This window comes from Lepidochelys kempii, chromosome 8 (genome assembly GCF_965140285.1).
Source record: "Lepidochelys kempii isolate rLepKem1 chromosome 8, rLepKem1.hap1, whole genome shotgun sequence".
In the NCBI taxonomy this organism is placed as follows: domain Eukaryota; kingdom Metazoa; phylum Chordata; order Testudines; family Cheloniidae; genus Lepidochelys; species Lepidochelys kempii.
The window spans coordinates 48780133-48806597 of NC_136387.1; the positions used below are offsets into that span (position 1 = coordinate 48780133).

At 45.3% G+C, this 26465-nt stretch overlaps 1 protein-coding gene, 1 long non-coding RNA gene and 9 other non-coding genes across 16 annotated transcripts; 1 reads left to right on the forward strand and 10 right to left on the reverse strand.

Moving 5' to 3' along the window:
* Positions 1-1382: 1382 nt before the first annotated feature.
* On the forward strand, positions 1383-16564 carry LOC140915876 (heme-binding protein 2). Of its 3 annotated transcripts, XM_073356412.2 has the most exons (6): positions 1383-1627; positions 4493-4645; positions 9638-9722; positions 10276-10411; positions 11109-11268; positions 11936-16564. In XM_073356412.2, coding segments are annotated over exons 1-6 (711 nt in total). In that variant the 5' UTR covers positions 1383-1625; the 3' UTR covers positions 12111-16564. The 3 variants fall into 3 exon arrangements, with proteins under 3 accessions (XP_073212513.1, XP_073212514.1, XP_073212515.1); XM_073356413.2 differs by lacking the exon at positions 4493-4645 and having other exon boundaries at positions 1393-1627; XM_073356414.2 differs by lacking the exons at positions 1383-1627; positions 4493-4645 and adding an exon at positions 1656-3710.
* Positions 13902-26372, reverse strand: LOC144930788 (uncharacterized). 4 transcript variants are annotated; one of them, XR_013636168.1, is made up of 14 exons: positions 26230-26372; positions 24475-24507; positions 23613-23632; positions 23259-23304; positions 22760-22788; positions 21694-21813; positions 20047-20072; positions 19522-19564; positions 18923-18949; positions 18299-18349; positions 17255-17294; positions 15962-16015; positions 14695-14736; positions 13902-14476 (listed from the first exon to the last, which is right to left on the reverse strand). It is a non-coding gene; the product is annotated as an uncharacterized LOC144930788 (long non-coding RNA). The 4 variants fall into 4 exon arrangements; XR_013636167.1 differs by having other exon boundaries at positions 23613-23635; XR_013636166.1 differs by having other exon boundaries at positions 24460-24507.
* LOC140916684 (small nucleolar RNA SNORD79) lies at positions 16097-16176 on the reverse strand. Its single transcript, XR_012160598.1, has one exon. It is a non-coding gene; the product is annotated as a small nucleolar RNA SNORD79 (small nucleolar RNA).
* LOC140916652 (small nucleolar RNA SNORD75) lies at positions 17368-17435 on the reverse strand. The gene has a single exon (XR_012160570.1). It is a non-coding gene; the product is annotated as a small nucleolar RNA SNORD75 (small nucleolar RNA).
* Positions 18783-18858, reverse strand: LOC140916695 (small nucleolar RNA SNORD47). The gene has a single exon (XR_012160608.1). It is a non-coding gene; the product is annotated as a small nucleolar RNA SNORD47 (small nucleolar RNA).
* Positions 19068-19131, reverse strand: LOC140916649 (small nucleolar RNA SNORD78). The gene has a single exon (XR_012160567.2). It is a non-coding gene; the product is annotated as a small nucleolar RNA SNORD78 (small nucleolar RNA).
* On the reverse strand, positions 19641-19705 carry LOC140916697 (small nucleolar RNA SNORD44). The gene has a single exon (XR_012160610.1). It is a non-coding gene; the product is annotated as a small nucleolar RNA SNORD44 (small nucleolar RNA).
* On the reverse strand, positions 22463-22550 carry LOC140916699 (small nucleolar RNA snR60/Z15/Z230/Z193/J17). The gene has a single exon (XR_012160612.1). It is a non-coding gene; the product is annotated as a small nucleolar RNA snR60/Z15/Z230/Z193/J17 (small nucleolar RNA).
* Positions 22866-22949, reverse strand: LOC140916698 (small nucleolar RNA snR60/Z15/Z230/Z193/J17). The gene has a single exon (XR_012160611.1). It is a non-coding gene; the product is annotated as a small nucleolar RNA snR60/Z15/Z230/Z193/J17 (small nucleolar RNA).
* LOC140916651 (small nucleolar RNA SNORD75) lies at positions 23714-23780 on the reverse strand. The gene has a single exon (XR_012160569.1). It is a non-coding gene; the product is annotated as a small nucleolar RNA SNORD75 (small nucleolar RNA).
* LOC140916696 (small nucleolar RNA SNORD74) lies at positions 24968-25045 on the reverse strand. Its single transcript, XR_012160609.1, has one exon. It is a non-coding gene; the product is annotated as a small nucleolar RNA SNORD74 (small nucleolar RNA).
* Positions 26373-26465: the final 93 nt, after the last annotated feature.

Here is a 26465-nt window from a genome sequence, read left to right on the forward strand (position 1 = left end):
CGATTAACGTACTCAGAGGCTAGATGGGGTGGTGCCATAATTGGAATATGCATCCCATCTATCGCCCCTCCACAGTTAGGGAAACCCATTGTGCAAAGCCAGCCACAATGTCATGCACGTTACCCAGAGTCACGGTTCTTCTGAGCAGTATGTGATTAATGGCCCTGCAAACTTGCATCAACACGATTCCAACGGTCGACTTTCCCACTCCAAACTCGTTAGCGACTGATCGGTAGCTGTCTGGAGTTGCCAGCTTCCAGATTGCAATAGGTGCTTCTCCACCAGCAGGGCAGCTCTCAATCTCATGTCCTTGCGCCACAGGTTGGGGGTGAGCTCAGCACACAGTCCCATGGAAGTGGCTTATCCTCATCTGAAAGTTCTACAGCCACTGCTCGTCATCCCAGACTTGCATGACAATGTGAACCCACCACTCAGTGCTTGTTTCCCAAGCCCAAAAGCGGCGTTCCACGGTGGTGAGCATGTCCGTGAATGCCACAAGCAATCTCATGTCATATGCGTTACGCGAGTCAACATCATCGTTGGACTCCTCACTGTCAGTTTGTAGCTTAAGGAGTAACTCAACTGCCAAACGTGACGTGTTGGTGAGACTCATCAGCATACTCCTCAGCAGTTCGGGCTCCATTCCCGCAGACCGAAAGGGAAGACAGAGTGTGCAGTACAAAAAATGTTGAAAGATGGCGCCAAATGTGGTCGGAAGCACAGGGATTGCTGGGATGTGAAGCGATGCATCATGGGGCATTGGGACAGGACCCAGAATGCCCTGCCCCCCCTGCCCCGTTTCCACAAGCCACAGTGCCAGAATGGGAAGAGGTGCTCTGTGGGATAGCTGCCCATAATGCACCACTCCCAACACCGCTGCAAGTGCTGCAAATGTGGTCAAGCCAGTGCGCTTGTTCCTGTCAGCGTGGACACACTGCAGCACTTTCCCTACTGCGTTCTCCGAAGGCAGGTTTAACTTCCAGCCGTCTACATCTGCAAGTGTAGCCATGCCCTGTGTAAGATCAAAAGCTTGTCTCTCTCACCAGCAGAAGTTGATCCAATAAAAGATCCTACTTCTCCCACTTTGTGTCTCTAAATTCAGCTGACACATCCATGAAAGATGGACAGGAAGTGTTTCAAAATGCACTGCAGTATACACAGCTAGAGTCTATCTATCTTACTATCGCACTCTAGCACCAACCTCCTTTAGTCAAATCCGTTACGGGGGGAGTTATTTGTATATAATTCTGTCTTTGTCAGGAGAACTTAGAGCCAAATTCACATCAGTGGGCACAGCCAAGTCAATGGAAGTTACACAAGGATTGGATTTGACCTACGACCTTGAAACTAATGAGCCAGGTCCCATGCAACATGTGAGCAAGAGGTGGGGTTATTTTGGGGTGGGTGTTGGAGACAACCAATGAGAGCAGTAGGGGAGAGCATGACTAGAATTGTTATGTTTTTCATAACAGTAGTTCCCCCCAATAGGAGTGAGGTGGAGTTTGCTGATAAAGCACAGAAATAAACGCTGAAACACAGCACTGGGAGAGTGTACACAGCTTGGAGAAAGGAACAGGAACATAACAGCTGGAGGGGAAGAAGGACAATAGGGCGTAGACTTCAAAATGTAAGTGTCTTGTCCAGTTTTGCATCCACTTTCTAACAGCAGGTGCCCATTGAATGGCATGGCCAGGCTGCTCTCCCTCCCCACTGTTGCTATAGGAAACCCTCTGTGACAGTCCCCAGTGTTTTTCTTCTCTCCCTGACCCCATAGTGAGTGCTGTGAGAGAACAGCCAGCCCATGTGAGATAGCAGCAGCGGGATGGCGTATGTAGATGGGGCAGACGTGCCTTAAAGCTGGAGAAGAAGTGGAATCCTCAGGGGAAGAAAAAAGTTCCTAATCTCCAATCTAATGGGCAAAGGGAAAGTCATATAAATCAATAACAGAGGGAAACCCAGCTAAAGTTTACTGTAGATCTAACTGTAGAGCTGCAACTAACTATAAATGCTGGTGCTATTGTTCCCATTTGGAGAACTGTCTGTAAATGCCAGGACTATTGCATGTTGGAACATACTCTTTTGTCCTGTGGTCCACTGTCTCATTATGCTTAGTCATGCTCTGTTCTTTGCATTTCATAAGCAATGTTTGCTGTAAGTAGTACACAAAGGTTCCACTTATATTCAGGAATTAACAGCATTGGCCAGAATGTTAGACCATGTGATGAGTTTTGGGGGCAGGAGGGATGGTGAAGTCAGTGCTAGGGGGAGAGACGCTTTCTACTCCAGTGTCCAAGAGAAGTGGGAGCATGAGAGAGAATTCCTTAAATAATCAGAAATGACTAAGTGCTTTTCATCAAAGAGCAGTGAGAAAAGCAGTGCTGAAACCTGGGAGAGATGGCAGAGATACAGCGTCACTGCCACTGAATCAGGAATAGACAGGGGTTAAACCCCCAAATACACTGTCAGGTCTGACCCTGGGCTGATTGTATCTGCTTCTGACACATCTTTGGAGTCTGTCACTCTTTTCTTATGCCTTGGTAACCTGTATCATTTATTGTGCTATAGAAGTGTGTGTGTATTACAGTTGGATCTTCTTGAATGGCCCCTTTGATAAGCAGCCTGCCTGCAGAACTGAGATGATCCCACTGCATCTGTTTACGGGCAGGGCGTAGATATCGTGCCTGGCATTCCCTGCAGCTAAGTCACAGGAGTTTACAGATGCATCTTGAGGTTTACGGGCATCAGTGTCTTGCGGTGTGGCTCTCTGATGCTTGCATGCTAGTTCCCTCCTCTGTTGTGACTGCTTAAAGCAGCTGCTCTTAATTTAGTAGAAGCTTTTAAATGTTTGAGTGCTCTGTATACTGCTTATTTGAAGGGTAATATGTGAAATCAATATGAATAATTTCCTTTTCTACAGCATCTTTCACCCTGAAGGCTCCCAGAGGGCTTTACAAACTAATATACAAATTATGTGGGCTCAGTGCAGCCACCTCTGAGGTGGAACATAGCAGCTGATTATCAGCACACAGCAATGCTACAGAACAATTTAGGACAGGAAGTATAAATAAATGCCATCTCTGTTTAAAGCTAGAGGGGAAATTTAGGGATGGAAAATTAATCAAGAGAGAAATTGACTAGGTCAAAGGGGTTAGAGTTCCAATTCTTGCAAAAGTGCCCATGATCTTTGAGACAATAAACTGATCTTATTTATATTTGCAAAGTGCCATGTAAACGAGTATAATATACTACGTAAAATACTATAAGGCAGGGGTCAGCAACCTTTCAGAAGTGGTGTGTCGAGTCTTCATTTATTCACTCTAATTTAAGGTTTCATGTGCCAGTAATAATAATCCATGTGATCCATGCTGAGCTGCCCCCACCTTGGCCGTCTGCACCCCTCAGTGCCCCAGGCTAGGGCCAGAGGGCTACAGCTGGGAGTGGCTACAGAGCCCTGGGCCAGCGGCCAGGACCCCAGGTTGGCAGCAGAGCCCTCCGCACGGTTGGCGGGGACCCGGAGCCAGCAGTGGGCTGAGCAGGGCCAGCGGCCGGAACCCCAGATGGCAGGGGGCCAGCGGCCAGTCGCCCAGGCCAGCAGCAGAGACCCCAGACCGGCCAGGACCCAGGGCTGGCAGCAGGCTGAGCGGGGCTGGCAGACAGAACCCCAGGCCAGCAGCGGAGCCCCCAGGAACGGTGGCCAGGACCCGGGCAGTGTGAGTGCCGCCTGTGCCATAGGTTGCTTACCCTGCTATAAGGCATGATACAAAAGATTTCTAATAAATAACTACTTATGGGTTCTTTACTGACTACGAATGATCCAGGTCCGCAGTACTTTGTCTCATCTGAAATATACGACTGTCAGTCAGCAGCACAATATACAGTCGAACCTCAGAGTTACGAACACCTTGGGAATGGAGGTTGTTCGTAACTCTGAATAAAGCATTATGGCTGTAAATTTTTGAAAGAACAGCTGAACATTGACTTTGAAACTTTACTATGCAGAAAAAAAATGCTGCTTTTAACCATCTTAATGAAACAAGCACAGAAAATTTCCTTACTTTGTAAAATCTTCCTTTTTTAAACTTTCCCTTTATTTTGTTTAGTAGCTTATGTTTAACATAGTAATTTACCATATTTATCTTTTTTTTTTTTTTGGTCTGTGCTGCTACCTGATTGAATACTTCTGCTTCCAAATGAGTTGTATGGTTGACCAGTCAGTTCGTAACTCTGGTGTTCGTGACTCTGAGGTTCTACTGTATTGGTTTGAGCCTCTGAGAATCAAGATGATTGCCTAATTGGCACATTATTTGTCTTAGTCTCCACCAATGTGTTCCTTTTTGGGGAATTTACTCTATCAGAGGGCAGAGCTCTGTAGAATATGGTGTCGTGTGGTATTGCCAATGCTAAGCATTCAAATTATGAGCAAGCCCCTTAAAAATCATGAGATCTTTTTTTAAAAAGCATTGTTTTTCTTTGTTCTTTGTTCATGTTTCAGGGCTTCAGATGGCCACCAGCAGGGGTCAGGATGGGATTCCACTACCTCCACCCCAAAGCATTCTAGGTTTTTGTTTTGGTCTCCTTCTTCTGAAGCATCAGAGACTGCCCTGACTGGAAATGGGACACTGGATGGGGAGGCCAGGGCTCTGAGGTAGCACTGAGCATTCTCTCTCCGGTGCTTGACTGGCTACTTCTTGCTCACATGCTCAGGGTCTAGGCATATGTGGAGTGGGGAAGAAATTTTCCCTCAGGTCAAATTGGCAGTGATCTGGTCAGGGAGGGTGGAGAGTTTTGCCTTACACTGCAGTGTGTGGGTGTGGGTCACTTGCCAGGATTATCTGGGTGTAGCTCAGTTAATCATTTCTCTGCCATGGGTACTGGTGCATCTCGGTCCCTCCTGTTCTCCACCTGTGGCACATATCATTCTAGTCTCCTGTGGGCTGTAATACTTCGGTCTCATTCCAGTTGTTGGGTTTGGTGTGTGGGTGCTGAGTGGTGATGGTGGCCTGTGATAAACAAGAGGTCAGACTACATGATCTGATGGTCCCTTCTAGCCTTCAACTCTGACTTTTTCTGTTTTTTGAGACTTCCAGAGTTCATGTTTTCAAGATTTTCTCTGCCTAGGGCTAGAAACTCCCGTTAAAATATTGTTGAGATTCTCACATGACTCCAGGAGCCGGAGCTTTAAGAAAAACACAAGAGTTCGCAACACTATCGTGTGGACTTTACTCCTCTTGATTTCTTGTGATCTAGAACATAAACCTCACTCCCAGGTGGAGGTCTAATGTTTTGTCTCCAGACCTCATCTTCAATGAGAGGTTGAAAAGGCAGAGGTTTCCTCTTGACAGACATCATCTTTTTAATATTACAAATCAGCTGGGAGGAAAATACCTTACTTTTAATGAACCAGTATGATGATGGAACGTGGGAGCTCTCCCCTTTGGGCTTTCACAGTGAATGGACATCTGGAACACGTGCCCAAAGAAGGGCTGGTTTGGGTGGGTCGAATAGGAAAAGAGAATTTGGGGGGGTGGCGTGTCATGGAGGTATTCCTGTGTAGCACCCCACTCCTCAATGGGTGTGGATCATACATGGGCAGGTTTTGATAGCTGGCAGCAATGTGGAGAGAGGTCAAGAAGGCTGCACATTCCTTCCTTATATTTCCCAAGCCGAGTCAGCATTCGCCAGCATGCAGTAGCTGAACTGATGTAGTACACCGTTGACCTTGTCTTGCTGGCTAAGTTCGATGAGTCATGGCAACTGATGGTCGATCTGGTCAGGCCAGAGGCAGTGTGCATTGGTGTGGTTATTAATCCAGATAAAACTAAATCCCTGGCCATTACCATCGAGCAGCCTCCAGCTCCAGAGTACAACCATTAACCTATCCGGACCAGACATCAAGCAGGTGGCGATTGTCAAATATTTGGGTAACATTATCAACAGTGTTGGGAATGCTTGAAATGCCATGTTTCACACTCTTCAGCAGCCTCCCTGGGGATGTCTTGATGTCACACTTGCTATGCAGCTGCCATTCTATAGAACCACGCTTATGCCAACTCTGCTGTACGGAAGAGAAACGTGGGCACTGAGGAAGGCTGAAGAACTCCAGAATGATGATTTTCATTCTTGACGGTTCCATCAACTGCTTCGTATCAAGTAGCAGGACAAGATCAGAAATGAGGATATTCTAAGCTGAATGCAGCCACTGCCTCCACCAGCATGAGTTTGGTTTGGGATATTTCTTGGTACAGAGGTATTATTAGAATGGTAAATCAATTCATTCTAAAGCATGTTTACTGAGGAACGATGCGACACAGCAGGTAATCACATGGGAGCCAAATCTTTGGTGGCACAATAAGATTGCCAGTGATTCATAGACACTAAATATACAGCTAGACCACCTTAAACACCTTGCCAGAGATCAATTTGGGTGGTGCTCAGTTTGCAAGGGGGCCATGTCCCTGAGGGATTTGCCATCATGATGATGAGTACCTGAGTTGCTTGGAGATTTGCCTCGTGCCAGAATTTCTGGCTCCACGTGGATCTCCTTCAATATGTGGCTTTCCAGTAGGCAGCCACCTTAGTTTCACCGATGGGGAAAGCGATGAGCATGGGGTAATCCCTGAGGCACCAGTGCAGCTACCCAGCCTGGTGTCAGAGTCGCAGGTTCATCTGCCCAATAGTTCCTTCTGGGCTGAGAGGATTTCAAAGACATGGACAAAACACAGTGGGGTAACCCAACCGGCTAGCTGTAAAAAACAGGGACACTCCCAGATTTCAGGGAAAGTCATCCTATTTTGTGGCCTAAATGGACAGCACCCATCAGGCGAGGGAGAAAAGGTGGAGGAGTTTCAATGTATGTAAGAGAGCAGTATGATTGCTCAGAGCTCCAGTACAAAACTGGAGAAAAGCCTGTTGAGAGTCTTTGGGTTAAGTTTAGAGGTGAGAGCAACAAGGATGATGTCATGATGTCATCTGCTATAGACCACCAGACCAGGAGGATGAGGTAGACGAGGCTTTTTCAGACAACTAACAGAAGTTTCCAGATCACAGGCCTTGGTTTTCATGGGGGATGTCAATCATCCTGATGTCATCTGGGAGAGCAATACAGCAGTGCACAGACAATCCAGAAAGTTTTTGGAGAGTGTTGGGGACAACTTCCTGGTGCAAGTGCTGGAGGAACTAACTAGGGGCCGTGCTCCTCTTGACCTGCTGCTCACAAACAGGAAAGAATTGGTAGGGGAAGTAGAAGTGGGTAGCAACTTGGGCAGCAGTGATCATGAGATGGTCAAGTTCAGGATCCTGACAGAAGGAAGAAAGGAGATTAGTAGAATACGGATGCTGGACTTCAGAAAAGCAGACTTTGACTCCCTCAGGAAACTGATGGGCAGAATCCCCTAGGAGGCTAATATGAGAGGGAAAGGAGTCCAGGAGAGCTGGCTGTATTTTAAAGAAGCCTTATTGAGGACGCAGGAACAAACCATCCTGATGTGTAGAAAGAATAGCAAATATGGCAGGCGACCAGCTTGGCTTAACAGAAATCTTCGGTGAGCTTAAACACAAGAAGCTTACAAGTAGTGGAAACATGGACAGATGACTAGGGAGCAGTTAAAAATATTGCTCAGGCATGCCGGGCTGTAATCAGGAAGGCCAAAGCACAATTGGAGTTGCAGCTAGCAAGGGATGTGAAGGGTAACAAGAAGGGTTTCTACTGGTATGTTAGCAGCAAGAAGGTGGTCAGGGAAAGTGTGGGAGCCTCACTGAATGATGTGGAAAAAGCTGAAGTACTCGTTGTTGGTTTTTTTTGCCTTGGTCTTCACAGACAAGGTCAGCTCCCAGACTGCTGCACTGGGCAGCTCAGTATGGGGAGGAGATGAGCAGCCCTCAGTGGTGAAAGAACAGGTTAAGGACTATTTAGAAAAGCTGGACATGCACAAGTCCATGGGGCCAGATTCCATGCGTCTGAGGGTTCTGAGGGAGTTGGCTGATGTGATTGCAAAGCCATTGGCCATTATCTCTGAATACTCAAGGCGGTCAGGGGAGGTCCTGGATAACTGGAAAAAGGCTAATGTAGTACCCATCTTTAAAAAAGGGAAGAAGGAGAATCCAGGGAACTACAGACCGGGTCAGCCTCACCTCAGTCCCTGGAAAAATCATGGAGCAGGTCCTCAAGGAATCCATTTTGAAGCACCTGGAGGTGATCAGGAACAGTCAACATGGATTCACCAAGGGCAAGTAATGCCTGATCAACCTGATTGCTTTCTATGATGAGATAACTGGCTCTGTGGATATGGGGAAAGCGGTGGATGGTGATATACTTCGACTTTAGCAAAGCTTTTGATACGGTCTCCCACAATATTCTTGCCAGCAAGTTAAAGAAGTATGGATTGGATGAATGGACTGTAAGGTGGATAGAAAGCGGGCTAGATAGTCGGGCTCAACAGGTAGTGATCAAGGGCTCAGTGTCTAGTTGGCAGCCGATATCAAGTGGAGTGCCCCAAGGGTCGGTCCTGGGGCTGGTTTTGTTCAACATCTTCATTAATGATCTGGATGATGGGATGGATTTCACCCTCAGCAAGTTCATGGATGACACTAAGCTGGGGGAGAGGTAGATACACTGGAGGGTAGGGATAGGGTCCAGATTGACCCAGACAAATTGGAGGATTGGGCCAAAAGAAATCTGATGAGGTTCAACAAGAACAAGTGCAGAGTCCTGCACTCAGGATGGAAGAATCCTATGCACCGCTACAGGCTGGGAACTGACTGGGTAAGCGGCAGTTCTGCAGAAAAGGACTTGGGGATTACAGTGGACGAGAAGCTGGATATGAGTCAACAGTGTGTCCTTGTTGCCAAGAAGGCTAACAATATATTGGGCTTCATTAGTAGGAGCATTGCCAGCAGATTGAGGGGAGTGATTATTCCACTCATTCTGCACTTGTGAGGCCACATCTGGAGTATTGCATCCAGTTCTCCCCCCACTCCCCACCCCCACACAGAAAGGATGTGGACAAATTGGAGAGAGTCCAGCGGAGGACAACAAAAATGATTAGGGGACTGGGGCACATAACTTACGAAGACAGGCTGCGGGAACTGGGCTTATTTAGTCTGCAGAAGAGAAGAGTGAGGGGGGATTTGATAGCAGCCTTCAACTACTTAAAGGGGAGTTCCAAAGAGGATGGAGCTAGGATGGAGCTCAGTGGTGGCAGATGACAGAAGAAGAAGCAATGGTCTCAAGTTGCAGTGGGGGAGGTCTAGACTGGATATTAGGAAAAAATACTTAACCAGGAGGGTGCTGAAGCACTGGAATGGGTTACCTAAGGAGGTGGTGGAATCTCCATCCTTAGAGGTTTTTAAGGCCTGGCTTGGCAAAACCCTGACTGGGATAATTTAATTGGGGTTGGTCCTGCTTTGAGCAGGGGATTGGACTAGATGACCTCCTGAGGTCTCTTCCAACTCTAATCTTCTATGATCTCTCTGTTCCTCCTCCACTCTTGGTGGAAGTGCTCACTCTAGTGGCAGTGCTAAAAGGCTAGAGATTTTGTGCAGGCCTGAGAAAACTAACTCTAGAAGCCTGAGATTAGGCAAGAAATCTTGATCCCTTGCACTGGGGGTTACTCAGTGCCAATTAACTGTTTTCTTTCAGCTCAGGAGAGATGATCAAGTCCTTCAAACAGAGATTTTTGTCGCTGGAGCTGCAGTCACCCAGGTGGAGCTCAGCAGAGATCACGGTAAATGCTAGTTGCTGGGGAGATCTCTATATCAGAAGCTGAGGGGTATTGTTTTTGATGGGTAGATCTTGCAGAAATAAACTAATTAGTGCTGTCAGCGAAGAAGCCATGCAAGAAGGAAACTGCAATGAACATCTGGAGCTATAGGACAGTAGCCATATATCTTCGACCTACACTAGAAAAGGTTCATGGGTGCAGCTGTCCTTGCAAATCCTCCAGTGTAAACGCAGCTCACATAGACAAGAGAGTGCTTTTGCCAGTGCAGCTTTTGTTCCTGTAACTGGGTGAGGAGGGGGGGATTGGGCTGAAGCCAATGCCGGGGGGTGGGGGGGGGAGCGCTGTGATGGTTTGGCAACTGGGGGGTGCCTTGTTAGGGGCATGTGACTTGTTGGGGGAAAGGGTGTGGGAGTGTGTGGCTGCTGAGATGGGCCTGCGAGGGGCACACTCCCAGGGAGGTGATTTTGCAGGAAGATGGGGGCTGATTGGGACATTTCACTGACCTGGAAATAAAAGCCACACCTTCACTAAGCCTTGTAACCTTATTCTGTCTCAGGTGCAAGATTACGAGCTGCGTCACTATGAGACGGCCAAATGGGCTAGCACAGTAATTAAAGGAAAGATGCAGAAGGAGGCATTGTGCCAGGGCTTCTGGAAACTCTTCTACTACATTCAGGGGAAGAATGAGAAAGGTATGAAGTCACCCAGATTTGGAACAGTCATTGGGAAACCCCTGGACCCAGCTGTCTAATTGTGGGCAGGGCACAAAGGAGACTGAGCTGGGAACAGCAAAGGTTCGGGTAGCTTTGGGGGATAGGAAGTACACTAGAAATGTCAGCGATGCTTTCTTGGTGTGGGTGAGTTAATGCATCCGTATTTTTCTTGCCTGCAAAGGGGTGTCCTTTGGGGCTGTTTCCCCTCATCCAGGGTGAGCTGCCCTATGCCTGGTGGGGGAGGAAGGGGAACCTCAGAATGGGGGAGAAGAGATGGAAGAGACAGAGTGTCTCTGTTCCTCCAGGGGTGTGTGGGATGGGAGGTGGGGAAGATCAGGGGCTGCGTGGAGGAAATGGAGATGCTTACTAGGGAAGTATTCACAGGCAATAGGGAGAAGCATTGATGGCTGAGAGCATCATGATGGGTACTTGCATACCATGGGAATGGGCAGCAGTATGAATCCCTGAGCCAAACCTGGTGAAAGGGCTTGTGGCAGGAGTAGTCCCTGCTGCACTGGGGAGATGGTGCTGCAGGAACACTGCTGCCTCTGCCCCGAGTATTGAAGCCCCTCTTTGACATTGTCCCCAGTGGCTGCAGGTCCCAAGGTAGCATTCACCCTCTGCCTCTGCTTGCGGCTGGTGCAAGACAGGACCTTTCTTATCCTCATTCTTCCAGAGATGAAGATTGAGATGACTGTGCCGGTGACGTGCCTGGTGAAATCTGGTTGCACAGACTTCAAGGTCTCATTCTTTGTGCCATTCGAGCACCAAGAGTCCCCCCCCACAGCCCCAGACGTCTTCATTGAGGAGCGGAAGGGAGAGGCCATCTTTGTCAGGTAGCATTCTCCTGTCTCTTCTTTGGGAGAGGAGACTGATTAAAGCATAAACAGGGCGCTGGTGCCTGCAGTTTCACCCTTTGCTGTTCAATACCATGTCTGGGAAAGAGAAACCCTCCAGAGAGCACCCCGTTCCTCACTCCCTTCATTTGTGAAGCTCAAAAGCTGTCTCTTTCACCAACAGAAGTGGTGAAAATAAACAGCTAGCACTGTATGTCCAGGCAACTCTCTGCAACATGCCAGCTGGGGCCGTTATATATACACATAGATGTGCCTGGTCACACCATCACACGCTGGATGAATCCCCCTGACCGTAGTTACACATGACCCTTAGCTACAGCACATGAAGCCAGATCTCAAACACCTCACGGTTTGGGAGTGTCTGGATTCAGGCTGCTGATTCAGCTTATTTTAAAGATGAAGCCCCTCCATGAAATTCAGCTCCAGGTCTGGTTTTGGATCTGCCCTTGCTGTGGCTCTGGAGTTCTGGTTTGAGCTACTAGGAGCCAGCTGAACATTTCAGAATTCGGATCCTCCCCTGCTAAAGCTTGGAGTATTTGGATTGGGGGGTTTGGTTTGGGCTCATCTCTAACTACAAGGTTTGCATTGTTAAAACTCCAACACAGTGTTACAAACCAGAGCCCCTCTCTCCACTGTCCTCCCCCAGGTCCTTTGGTGGGTTTGCCTCTCCAGAGAAATATGCTGAGGAAGCCCAGGCACTGGCAAGAATCCTAAAGAATGCAGGTCAGCCATTCCATGAAGACTTCTATTACACTGCTGGCTATGACAGTCCCTTCAAGCTCTTCAATAGGCACAATGAAGTGTGGTATTTCAAGAAGTAATACTGGAGTATTGGATGAAGCCAGACCTTACTTGTGCCTTTTGCTTCCATGATTTTGTATGTACTGAAGAGACTCTTTAGTCATAGATTTGTGTATGTGCTAACCACTGTAAAGAGACCTCCCCATTCCATTTTACCTAGGACTATAGACCAGACACTGGCTTCAAAAACCTCAAATTTGTGTGCTCCTTATGCAGAAGGCTGCTTTTGTTTTGAAATGTTAGTCTGTTCAGACCTGCTGCTCTCTCAGAGGTAGCAGGTGTCTCCCCAAATCCATTGAACATAGGGAATAGCTGTGATGTGAAGTGTACAATTTGTGACAGTGATTTAGGAGCTTCTGAAAAATTGTACCCAAAACAAAAAGGTAGAAAAATCCCCTAAAGATGACTGCTGCTGCTCCAACTGCTACTGTGTCTGAAGGTGATGCTATGGTGGAGGACAAAGGCTACTGCCTTGTCAATTAGGTTTCATGACACTTGTGTCCAAGTGTAGTCACTGTTGTGGATGCTTGTTTTATCCTGTCCTCAGCAGTGGGACACCCGTTTTTGGAACTGTCTGATAACAGGGTTTAACAATTGCTATTTTCAGAGCAATGACCCAGGCAGGTGGATACACACTGGAGGAAGCTACTGGTGCTAGCATTAAATATACCAGTTTGTGCCACCTGTTTGTCTTCAGGTGGAAGATATTAACCATTTGCACAACAGGTGTTTTTCATTTACACTGAGTATGGTATTAATCACTCTAGATGAGGAACTACTGAGATTTGCAAGTGCCAAATCTTTCATTTACACCCTAGTCTCCTAATGACCTTTTCTCTTTATAAAATACTATGTGTACCTCTGTTGTTAACTGCTGTACTTTAACAGGGAGAATGGCTTTTGTAGAGTGACTTATCCTGTGCAATGATATTTAGGAGCAAAAAATAAATGTCTTCTGCTCCTGTGCTGTTTTATATGTGGTTTGACACATGGTGTCAAACCACTGGAACAATTTTTATAGTGGGGGTGGCGAGACACATTGAACCAAATAGTAAACCCTATGTGATGGAAACGACTTCAAGTCGGGAGCTGTGGCAGCACCTATGCCTCACAAAGCTCTGTTGAAGATCTGCTGCATCTCTTTCGGAGCTGCTTGTAGAGCTTCACCCTGGCCTGTCAATTTGCAGCAGCCAGGGGCCTTGGCTAGAGACCGGATCAATATTATAGTAGCAGCTAGAGTTCCTAGAACAGGGCTCTATGGTGCTAGATACTGTACACAGGTCTGTGCCAAGGAGTGCATCAACCCAGTCAGTTTGTTCACACTAAGTATAATCAGTTCAAGTTTTGTTTTAGGCCACAGGCACTCTTAAGCAGTAGATCCAAATCAGGCTATCACTAAGGGAGGGCTGTGAACAAATCACCTCTTGTTCATGGCTATCCCCCTCCCTGTAGTAGCAGCGCTAGTGAGAGGACACTAGCAGCACGCACATTTGCCAATTGCAGCAAAGAGGTGGAAGCAGCTGGATGTGGAATGTAACTCAAGTTACCCAAATAGCACATACTACTGAAGTGAGTCAAGCCCATCTTATTTTTAAGCTCATTTCCTTTTCAGATTTTTTCCTCCTTCTGTACTGAAAGTGCTGTACTAACTGGTATAGGTTGTTTACATTCACATCAGTTCCAGACTGATAGCAGGGAGTCTACAGGGTTAGACCTAAAACAGTTTTAAGTTCAGGGTGCATTCTATTTTAAAGAAAACCTGCATTGAGGCTTTGAACTCATACATAATACACTGAACTACTCCAGACTAGTCATTTCTGATGAGTTTATTTTAGCACATTTTTTAGACAGCTGTTATTTTACTGCTAAAGTCTACTTAGTGCTGGTTAAAAACCACATATGGCAAAAAAGTTCAGGTTCAGAGCAGGTCTAGTTTCTTAATTGGATATTTAAGAAGAGACTCAAGTGTGTGTGTCAATGTTGCCCTACTTGTAACATCCTTCTGCGAGACATTCTGAACTTAAATCTTTTCTGCACAAATTTGTAGAGGACTCTTCATCCAGAAGATGTCACCTATTGTGGCAAGGGTAGAACACAGCAAGGATCCTGGCACTGCTGCATCCACCCTTTCAACATGCTTGCAAGCCCCTTAAATGGTCCTGGTAGGCTCCGAGTGCAGGCAGGACTGTGGCACAAGGTCTCCAGGCCAAACTTTTAGTCTAAATGGGGTGGCAGAGAGACTGCTTCCCTTCAGCTTGACACACCCACTGCTGCAGGATTGACTCCGGCCCCTCCATGGCTATGCCCAAGCACCTCAGAAGCAAGGGCACTATCTTCTGGGGGCAAAACTTAAGACATCAGAATGTGTATCCAGAGACTCCTTATGCTGCAAGGAGAGACAAAAAACTGTTATAGGGTGAAGCACCGAACTCTAAAGCACAAGAGATTTATTGACAGGAACAGATCAGACCTTAGATTTTCCATCACTCATCAGAGAGAGAGTTCAAGCTAAGGCTGTAATCATCATCTCTCCATTCCAGCAAAGGGATCAAAGCAGCATTTCACTGTTAAGTGTTGAAGCAATGCAAGTAAAGTGATACCCACCTTTCTGGTTCCTCAACTGTCCATTCAAATCGATCTTGCTCCCTAAAGAGAGGGAAGGAAAATGGACATTAATTAAAAATTCTCCCATCAGTAGCACCACCTCAGCAAGAGTGGAATAGAAATAGTTTACACCACTGGAACTCATTTGGCAGAATCAAATTTAATCAGTGGTTACAAGTGCCCTTTCCCATCTGCATTTTAGAACCTGCACTGTAAAAATGCAAGTGCAACAGTCTGATGACCTTAACTGCTAGCAGACAACTGGATCTTAGTTTTGCAAAGGAACCTTCCTGAGCAAAGCCAGATGTATTTTTATATCATTTCACAGCATTTGACTGGACCTACAAGGCTCAACACCAGGATAGGTCCTTTATAAAAGGTTCACCCCACAGAGGTTCTGCAGGCCAAGCCATTGCCCCTGATTATAGAATTCTGCCTTCAACCCATGGGCAAGTTATGCTTCAGGTGGACATACTAATTGCCCCCGAGGAGCAGGTAACATGGAACAAGAAGTGCTGTTTTCATGTAGCCACTGAAGACCACAAGAGCCCTTTAATGTCAGGATTCAGGTGTAGCCAGATACATCAGATAGAGACAAAGCTGTGTTTAATCACTGTGTATTCTGCTGAACTATGTTATCATTGTATCAGCTTAATAGCACTTTCATTCACTGGGGTGTTTAGTTTCAGGCTGTTATCCCTCTACTGTTATATCTCCCAAAAAGTGGGAGCATGAAGTTAGTGACAGACTAAGATGTGCTTGCTTTAAAGCAGTGCTTTGATTCAGAGTTACTCCAAGGTAGAATGTGACTAAAATGGGCTTCTAAGCTTTGTCTGACTGCAGTGACCAGACTGCATTACTGTCACCAGCAGAAGAGGCCCAATCCTGCTCCCATTAGCTTTAATGGAAGCAAGACAGATACTGTCCTTCTAAGGTCAGCCATGGAAGTCGAGCTGTTTTCTAATAATGATTCTGCATAAAGAACTAATTGACCATTTCTGCTGGTGTGAGAGTCAGAATTCTCCTGACATCCCCACTGGTGAACAGGAACTGCAGGATTAACACAAGGAAGAGTGTCATGGGAGCTGGCAGATATGGTCAAATATATGCCAAGCAGATCTGTCTCAGCACTAGGTTTCAGTAACTCCTCACTAAACTGCATTGGAGTCAGACAGTCCAATGGACCCTCAAGAAGAGATTCCAAAAATCTAAGCCTGAGTCACCTTGATCTTTAAAATAAGCTCCCAGTACTCTGCTTTATCCTTACCTCTCAGGCAGGCAGTGGGCCGATTGCTTCATAAAATGTTTGACCAGCTTTACTCTGTAACATAATAATTCAGTTTTTACCAACAGGTTCTGGTTGGTAGAATCTGATTTTTAGTAGAGACAGCTTGAAGTTCTGTACTGTTTCAGCATAAGACTCCTCCTCATTCTCTTTCAGAGAGATTCCCATTGTTTACAACAAAATCATCATTAACAGTACACACACACACGTCAGCATTTCACCAATATACTTTATAGTCAGCAGAGGAACAGTTTTCTTCAATGCCGCTGGAGCTAAACAATACACTCTCACCCTCAGTACAGAGGGCTGAAAGTCACACTGCAGCACCAACCTGCCACTGAGACAGCTAGCATATAAAAACAAATTTTAGGTCAAACCATATAGCAGAGATGGAGAAATGATGTTGGGTTGGGTGTGACTTATTCAGGGATGTCTCTGCTTTTTACAATTGGTGATGAACTAGCAGTGAGGTTGGTCAATTGTAAGAGTGGAGGTTTCATAAAACTGAAGTGGAAGAGGAGTCTTAGAATATCATTTTCATAATTGACATGTCAGATAAATGCAACAGCCAACTTACCATATCAAGTCATGTCTGGTAATTCTTGTGTGGTCATTTTTAGTCATGAGACTAGAAGGAAGTTTCACCTCTTTATACTTTTACATTACAGACGTCCATAAGCAGCAAAGCCTCAGCCCTACATTCTCAGAAACATCTACAGTCCACTATGGCTTTGGGTCTGTGCAGAGAGCTGCGTGGCTTTAGCATTTACATAACAGCCATACTGGGTCAGACTAAAGGTCCATCTAACCTCAGGGTTTTCAAATAGGGTGGGATCATGAGGTTATTACATGAGAGGTTGTGAGCTGTCAGCCTCCACCCCCAAACCCTGCTTTGCCTCCAGCTTTTATAATCATGTTAAATATTTTAACATGTGTTTTCAACTTGTAAGGGGGGATCGCACTCAGAGGCTGTGTGTGAAAGGGGTCACCAATTCAAAAGTTAGAGAACCACTGATCTAGCCCAATATCTGGTTTTCTGACAGTGGCCAATGGCAGGTGCTTCAGAGGGAATGAACAGAACAGATAATCAAGTGATCCATTGGCTGCCACCCATTCCCAGCTCTGGACAGTTGCCAGAACCCAACTCTAAAGCAGAGCAGCTCATAATGCCTGCAAACAGTTCAGTCAATGCACATATCTAGCATAGTGTGTGCTTCCACTGGCAGCCAGAGATCTAGAGCTAAGAATCTACTCCAAGTTCAAGTGAAGAGTTACCTCAGCAAAGTGATCCTTTTTCCAGGTGTGCGCTCCAGTTCTGGAGGGGGGGGGAAATTCATTATGTTACATGTCATTCTTTGCTCCACCTGCAGACATACTACTAGTTTCAAAGCCTCAGAGTGAAGTTTTCAGAAACCTGTTCTGTCCACTACTCTTATAATCTAAGTCATCACAGGCTTCAATTCTAGCCCCAAGCCAAGCGTCACTGTTTGTTCAGTTGTAAAGGAAAGCAAGAGGGAAGGGAACCTATATCATACAGCTTCAGGGGAGGCATCCTAGTAGATTTTAATCTGGATTCCAAGTGCTGTGCTTCGACTCAGTCTGAAGGAGTCACATCACTGTGGTCCAGTGGCTAGGGCCCAGGAGCCCAAGGTTCTGCACAGATGTGTACTATGCAGTTTTAGTCATTTCATCCCTGAAAGTGTGTAAACATTCACCCCATGAAATACCCTATTGCAAGAGTTGCCATCACCATTTTGCACAGAGTGGCCCAAAGTGCTATTGTAGGAATTTAAGCTTTTTGAAAGCTACTCCCATGTTGCTTCTATGGTACAAGTGTTAAAGGGGGTGCAGGAGGTGTATTCAAAACAGAAGAATGTTTAGGAGCATCTCAAGATGGGTAAGTCCCACCATACAAGCCTATTAACATCTTTTGTGAGTGCTCTGTGTTGGCCCCCCTCTGCTCTCATTTAAGTTAATGGGAGTTTTTCCCCCACTGACTATAGTGGGAACAGTGCTGGGCTAAAATTGAGTGTTTTTGAAAGCCCTAGTATCTTGGAACAAGGGCTTGCTCCTTAATTGTTTAGAGGCACACCTACCACAAATCTCTACATGCTTGATAGTGGTAGAGTTTGACAACAGTACATGTCTGTTTCTAGTTTTAAACTCTGGTCCTACAGTATTTAAGTGAAGCCACTGAGCTTCATACAAGCATAACAATGAAAGGTTGGTTCCATCATACAATGCTGTTACTTTGACAGGATTAAAACCCAGCTGGTTTTTTCACATATAACCCACAAAGGAACAGAGTAAGACACAAACCTCTCACTTGAAATGCTGTCCTGATCATCTGTCATCTTCTAATATTAATGCCTATGGGGGGGAAGAAAGTTGTTTAAAGTGTACTATAACATGAGTTAGTAACCCAAACTAGGTAGACTATAAATTTCCTCTCGATCTACAGTGTGGAAGACTAGCAGAAGTGACCAAGTGAAGTATGAACCAGCTTTTTAAAAGCTTGGTTAATTTAATCATTTAAGGGTGTGAATAGATCATTCCTTGGCCCATCCTAAGCAGTAGAGGTTTCAGACCCTGTCATCTGAGAGATGTTCATCCAGACATAAGTGTCATTGAAATGGGTAACCTTTAGAGCAAAAGTTAAAGAATTCTAACAGTTGAGAAGCCACAACACACTCCATGTATTCCATACATTTTTAAAATCCCCTCAACTCCAAGCTTCAGTGGGCCAGTCTAAGTTTACAGGACACTCCCTTTCCCATTTCTAACTTTGACAGAGCAAGAATGTAACCTCAGAATAAATGGAACGGAAAGGAGTAATATCACGGACATTCATTTGGCAGAATCTAATTTCATCACTGGTTACAACAATGCTCCTACTAGCTGCAAGTTAACAACTGATTGGTCCAAACAAAAATACATACTCACCAAGTTTATTCAAGACAGGGCCAGGACCTAACAAGCAGAAGCGAGAGCATTAGTTTCTTTTTGACAGCTCTCCATGAGTAAAAAGGAAGCAATTCTGCATAAAGTAAAATAGTGTCTTTAGTTCTGTATTATTTCATTTACAGGGTCTTTCAGTAATAAAGTAGTCCACATACTGTTTTCAGGTCAGACATTTCTCAACATCATTATAAACCCTGTAGGAGACAGCTGCTATGTGGATTAGCCTACAACATTCCACGATTCCCTAGAACACAAAAGTCTTCAAAATCCACTGTAGCGGTTTATCCACAGGTATCAAACAAAGCATTAAGTCTCTGGTGAAGCACTCTTGGTTTATCCTTAAGTGAGCCCTGCAGGCTAGCAGTACCTGAAATCTCGTGGCAGAAAAAGGAAAAGGACAAACCAGGAAACCTCACAGGAATTCTACTTTAAGAACTTTAGTATGACTTCCACCATACTGCATGAGACCCTTAGATGCCAGCATCTGGTCACCAGACTGTAGCAGGAAACCGAACAATTTATTACATTAGGTCAATAGCCAAGTTAAAACCAAAGCAAAACTAAGCAGACTGATTACTTACCACTGCTAATAGCAGCACTCCGTACATCCAAGTCATCCCAGTCCTGGAATGAAGCAGAGTGTCAGGACAACCCAGAGACAATCAACCACGAAACAGGAAAATCCAAGCCAGATGCCCGAAGTCAGATAGAGCTAATTACAGACCTTCATGATTGCGTCAGTCTATTTGCACCTCATCATACAGGCTGCTTGCATGGACTGGGCAACAATCGGTTTTTAACTAAAATCTGTGTGGTGAGGATAGGCCATGGTGGAGTAGCAGATGAGAAACAGTTCTCATGCCAATGGGAGCTGTACATGTTTGCTACGTGGGCTAAGTTGTTAGTGTCGGGCTCTTTGCCAGCTCTCCTCCCATCCTTCTATTTTAGGATGTGATGTGCAACTAACACCCAGCATTGATATTTCTAGCTACTTCAACAGATTTTATAGCTAGAACCTCATTATTTTAGAGGCATACTCTAGACCCATCCCTTTCCCATCTCTAGTTACTCTGTTATTCCCATGAAGTTAAAAATATAGTACTTACAGGATACCCAAGCACCCCTTGGAAGCCTGCAAGAGAAAGCTGGTATTAGCTGGGGCTCATAATAAGTTTATATAGTATTTAATTATACAACTGTATCAGAGTTTAGTCAATTTTATCCTCATTAGGATCAGAGACCTGATTCATCATCATCTACAGTACAGAGACAGCCTGTTTTCCATTACACATGACATCCTCTCTAATGTAGGAGATGGGTACTCGCCTAAGAATCCTGCACCAATCCTAGGAGACCCTCAAGGAACTATTTTACTGCCCCCTTCCTGGATAGGTCTCCTCATTGATGAGGTTAACTCAGGTGCTAGACCCAACTGCTGATCTCCTATGTTGGCTTAAACTAGGTGCAAGCAGCCAAACTACAAAGCTGTATCTTGAGTTACTGGTTCACACTGGTGCTGCATTTGTGTGTTGCTAGGACTTTTGGGTGCATATCCCCATGGCTATGATTTGTTCACAGTGAGTTGTTGGAGAACTTGTCTGTCCTGAGCACTTAGGGTGGAAGTTATGGGAAGGCACTGGATGGTTATCAGCACTCAGCTGGTTTAGCCAAATCTTGACTGCAAAGCAAGGAGATAAGCAGCACTCAGGGCATTAGGGTATACCCTCGGACAGGACAGGCCAGCTAGCTTGAGTGTAAAGTACCACTCAGACCACAGGGCTGTATGTGAACAGGAAGCGTCTTACTCAGGTGTGGCCCCTAAATTAACTCTGCAGTGAAGACAACAAGCCTGGAGGTCTAGATTACATCAGCCCACCACCCAAATAAAGATGGACAGGGCTCCCTCTGGAGCAAACCCTAACTTAACAGCTTCTTGCATCTGTCAGAGTCTTCCTCTGCAACTCTTGTCTCTGTTAGAGCTGCCTCTTAGTCTTATGGACAAAGATTTTAAAAACAGACAGTTCCCACAATTAGTCAATAGTAAGTTAACTTCAAATGTTACAGCAGGATAAAATGGCTAGGGCTTGGGAAAGAAGTACTCTGCACTTACCCTAATTAAACCTAGTTGCCAGATTAAAATACTGATGTGGCCATTTCCCCTAAAGCTACGCCTGCTGCATTTTAAAGGAGAGTTGTACACCATATGACTGTACAATGCAAATCAGCTTGCTAAAAACATTAACCTACCAGGGAGTGTTTAGGCACCATAGACAGTCCCTGTTCTGAACTGCTTACATTTTCAACAAGCAAAAGTTATTCTCTATCCATAAAAATGGAGAAACAAGGCATCGAGAGATGAAGCAAGTTACCCAATACTGAAGGAGCGTATGGCAGAGTCAAGAATTAAACCTAGTACTCCAAGTTTTGGTTCAGTTTTAGGATTTCTGCCCCCCTGTACAGCAGGTTTAATACTATAAGAATATTCGTTGTAAACATTTGAGGAGTCCTAGTGAAAATTGTCTAATAGGATCAGATGCTATTAGATCAACCTCATATACTACATTTCTTGTTTGTTCCATATATTTTCCCCTTCCTGGCTTCACTCCACTTTAAAGCTCAAGATTATTTGAATGTTGGCAGTAGGAAACCAACAGGACAGAAGCAAAGCAAGATTAAAGCAGATTCAATAGATGACTGCAGGACAGTGTGGAATATGTAGTATTTACACTAGAAAGTGCGTCCTTCAAAGTTACCTTTTGTGTGAAGTGTCCTGTGCTCTACTCTCCCTGCAAACAATATGGAACTGTGTTCAAGCTGAATCATCATCTCCACAAATTAGGCAGGTGGTCATCCAAAGCCAATCCTTTTACAGGCTGTGTTAAACAAAGAGACATTTACCATACAATAACTAACTAGAGATATGAGTATTACTGGAGCACTTGACCTAACTCCCAGCGCAGATGCAGCTAGATGGATTAAAAAAAGATAGTCAACTTAACCATGACCTCTGAAGTGAGTATCTACAGACAGAAGTTTTTTCTTACGCTGTTGTGTAGACACACTTAAGTGTCTTATATTTAAGTGCTTAGATAGATTTGTAGTGTTACTATGCTAACTGTTCTAGTTTAATGGTCAAAATAGAGTTGCGAAGTGGCTTTACATAGCATTTCCTGTATAGCTAGCTGCACATCCATCAACTTCAGAAGTGTATTAAACCAAGCTATTTGATCTAATGCATTTTAGGACACCCAATAGTATCCAAGCACAAAAATTACTTCTGCACCAAGTTATTCCTAATATAATCTGTGCTTCACCTTTTCTAGATTCATTTGTGGGAACTGACTCTCTCCCCCACCCCACCCCTTGAGAGTTTCTCTCTAATCCAGTTACTAGAGAAGACTAGCAAAAATTTTTTTGCCTAAGCCACTCTTCAGAGCAGTTTTTGGTAGACAAGGGGAGAGCACATTTATGACCCCTGCTTTCCATGTGAACCGGCTACCAGAGTAAATCACAAGCAACTGGAGGATGCTTCAGATAGGAGCGAAAGACAGTACAGCATGTTCTTCATAGACCATCTGCTGAACTATGTTATCATCATATACAGCCTCCACTGGAGATAAAATGAATGGCAGTTGAAAATACAAAGCAAGTCAAGTTACTTCCTTGTCTGAGGTGCATGAAAGACTTGGGCATCCCAAAAATAAGCCAGTTCTTTAGAGTTGATTTCTTCCCCAGACACTATTTACTAGTCAAATATCACTTTTAATCAGCAGTTTTTGCCAGAGGAACAACCTGCCCAGGTCAGGATTAATGACTTACCTTTCATCATCAGGATTCACCTTTCAGGCCTATATGAAAAGGAAAAATTAGGCACCATTACCATTTTAGCATTTCTAATATGTACTGGGGAGGATCACATGATAGCCAGATACATCAGATAGGAGCGAAAGACAAAGCTTGTGTTCGTCACTGTGCATTCTGCTGAACTATGTTGTCATCACTGTATCGGCTTTGGTGAGACTGGTTCTAAGCTATTTTTCTAATAAGGAGTTTGATTTAGTTAGTGTGATCTACCAATAGGTGGGAGTGGCTCTGAATGAAAAGATGCTCTAGAGAAAGCTACTCAGAGAAGACAATCCAAGAGTCTCAGAGTAATAGCAAGAGTTAGACTTATTCTACTGTATTAAGCAGACACAGAACTCCAAACATGTTCCATAACCACCCTTGCTATTGCACTGCCTCAGCTCCATAAAGGAAGGAGAAACCCATGAATGGGCCATACAGATGTTTTTCCAAGAGGAGTTATTCTGTTTCTTACCAGAGAACCTTCCTTCTCTGGGGCTTCCAACTTCCTCCATTAAATCCTGAGAAAAAAAGAGAGGAGAGTTTTGAAGCAGGTTCAGACATCAGTAGATGAAACTGTTCCCAACAGCGTTGTGCCTCAGTTTGAAATACAGGTGGTTGAGCGCTCATCATTCTCTTGGTCAAGAGTAGCAAATAAGTGTCATCATTGTGGCACAAGAAGAAAGTCTGGTATTTGGCTGCTGGAAATGTTTAGTTAGCGTACTGATTGGATTAAAAAAATAAGGCATCTAGACTGTAATTTACATTTAGTTATCTTTAAGTAACCTTGTTCCTCATTTATGATGCAAAAAATTAAACAGGATTTTACCTTAGCAAGTGGCATCAGGTCTGCTAACAAAAGAAACAAAGAAACCAAATCAGGCATTGGTAAAACAAAGTCTGAGATCAAAGATAACAGGCACTGAATAAAGCCTCAGAACAGAGTTCTCAGAAATCACTTCTGTCCACTACTCTTATCTTTAAAGCATCATTGGCTGTTCAGTTTAATAGCAATCTTTCACTCAACACCTTTTGTTATAGGCCTATATGAGGAAAACGCATCTGAAGTGACTGTCCTAAAAGTCAGAATGTGAGCCAGTGTCCTGTCCCAAAAATCAAGCCATTGTTTAGCCCCTTCAGATGACCTCCAAGGATGCAGAAGTGTTACTAGTGGAGGGAAGAACAACTGCAGAATGGAGTATCTCTTTAGACTGATTGAAGGGAGATATTAAAGCCTAGAGAAAGAATGGTGTTCTTCACCCACAGCAGGGTGAGGGACTGCCCATACAACCACAGAAGAGGGCCAATTAAGAGCAACTTGCTATATAAACAGCAATTGGAAGATTCATGGAACACCACTGGCCCTGCATCTCCAGAGATCAGCAGGCACTCCAGATTTCTTAAGAATAGTCAAGCCAGACATCTTCAAATGGACCTGTATTAGGCCAGATACACCTCTACCCTGATATAACGCTGTCCTCGGGAGCCAGGTGCTTATAACTCTCACCACATAGGTGGAACCGTGTTATATCGAACTTGCATAGATCCACTGGAGCGCGTAGCCCCACCCCCCAAAGCACTGCTTTACCGCGTAATATCTGGATTCGTGTTATATCAGAGTACAGGTGTAGTATTTGTTCCCCAGTTAAACCCTACATTTGAAAAGCGGTTCCTACCAGTTTTATAGTTACCAGTGAAGGAAGAAGTTGCTTGATGTATCATGGCTAAAAACAGAAAGATATAATGTATGTTACATAATTTCCTCAGTCTCAGAAAAAAGCCTACCTAGATAGTCTGAAAACATTATGTCAGGTTGACAAAAGGTGCAAGACTAATAGGACTCCAAAGCAAGTATTCCAGAACAGCTACAGCACACTGCACGACAAATTCACTTAAACCTGTTCTGCTTAACTGGCCCTTTTAATAGTCTGAGGCACTACTGTTAGGTCTCAGACTATTAAAAGGGCCAGTTAATGCCAACTAGATTTTTTTTTGGCAACAAAATCCACCCCCCCGGCATTAATGATTACCCACCATTCCTTCTCCAATGCAATTACAACTTTATACAGCACCTAGTTACACTCAGGTAATCACTAATACAATTTGATTTTGCCTGTCTAAACAGGACTAGAACATACTACCTCCAAACTATTTATGTCATTGCCCAGCGATGAAGTCACCCCATGTCCAGCTCAGAGATGTTGGTATTCATCATACTCTCAGATGTCCCTACCAACATGGTTTTCATCATGTGCATGTACATGAGGGCAAGTTGCACTGAGACAGGACACTATCCCATTAAAAAAAAAGGAAATCTGGGCCTGGTAACTATTAAGGAACAACCATGCTTGTACAGACTTGCTTGCTCTCCTACTCCTACATACAGTAGGAGAGATTCAACACTTTCCACTAGGTATTCTCATGCAATGTTCAGGTATTCTTTCCAACTTACTCTAAGGGCGTTCGACCTTCCAACTACACTGATGCTACATCTTTCCAGTTCCATCTCAACCTTTACCACATGGGCTGGAAAGAAGGCCCATCACTCCCCAAGCTACTTCCTATGAGGAGCTAGCAATGGGCACCCAAGCTACAGCAAGCTCTAGTGATCTACTATGAGCCTACACATGACTATAAAATAGAGGAACAGGGCCACAACACTATTTTTGATCTATTCCTACAAGTTGCTCGTTCGTAGAGCTCAGGCCTAAAAATCCTGTGTCTGAACAGCTTTAGGAAAAGCAATGGGCTACTTTGAGAACCAAGGACTGTCCCACACACAAAAGACTTGCTTTTGCCAGTCTAGTAGCAGGCATTTCTCTAAAGCAGGCGTTTTTCATTTGCAGCAACAGAAAACATTTTGAAATCTGGAAATCTTAGGCACCACCTACAAACCATACGTTGAAAACCACTGCTCTAGAGTCACTTGAGGCTCTACTGAAGACCCTCCCAGCCTGGGGATGCTAAGGGCAAAGTCCAGCTCTCTTGGCACTGCACCACGTGCAGCCCCATAGTCCAATCCAAGACCCTACAATGCAGTGCGCCTCTGATGGCCTCGTAGTCGGAGTCCGCCAAAGCCATCCCTACGCCAGTTTAGCAAAGCGCAAGGGCACTCACTACAACCCGCAGCGCACAACGCTCCTCCTTCAGCGAAGCCGCTAGGCTGACCCGGGGGGGGAGGTTGGTGCGCCAGCCTGCCCAGACCTCACGGGCCCCCAATTAACAGCAATGAAGCCACCTAAGCGTCGCGCCCCCCGAGGAGCAGGAGCTCACACAAGGCGGGGCGGGGGGGGGGGTGGGAACAATCCACCTCCATCCTCCTCAGCCCGCTTCCATCGGCGGCAAAGCCCCTCCAATAGAGGGGCCACACCGCCCATGGACCGCGATGGCGTCGGCACTGATCAGCATCGAGCTGCCAGAGCGGCGTAAAGGCGCGTGATACTCACCCAGCCGCGCCGCCACCTCCCCGCCGGGGCCGCTCCGCAAAAGGAAGGAGGGAGGCGGTGCCAGCGGTATATATGTCCGCCTCGACACGCTGTCACGTGACAGTGCAGCGGCAATCATGGACCCGGAACTCTATTCTCATAGGAGCTACCCACAGAGCAGTGCGATGACGGAAGCCAGGCTCCACCCCCAAAGAGCCATGGCGGCCGCATTGCAATGGGCGTGGTCACATGACGCG

Excerpts from the sequence above, each read along its gene's own strand:
- LOC140915876 (XM_073356412.2), top strand. Across the intron at positions 9,723-10,275 it reads GGAGCTCAGCAGAGATCACG|GTGCAAGATTACGAGCTGCG; the intron begins GTAAATGCTAGT and ends ATTCTGTCTCAG. Across the intron at positions 11,269-11,935 it reads GGAGAGGCCATCTTTGTCAG|GTCCTTTGGTGGGTTTGCCT; the intron begins GTAGCATTCTCC and ends GTCCTCCCCCAG.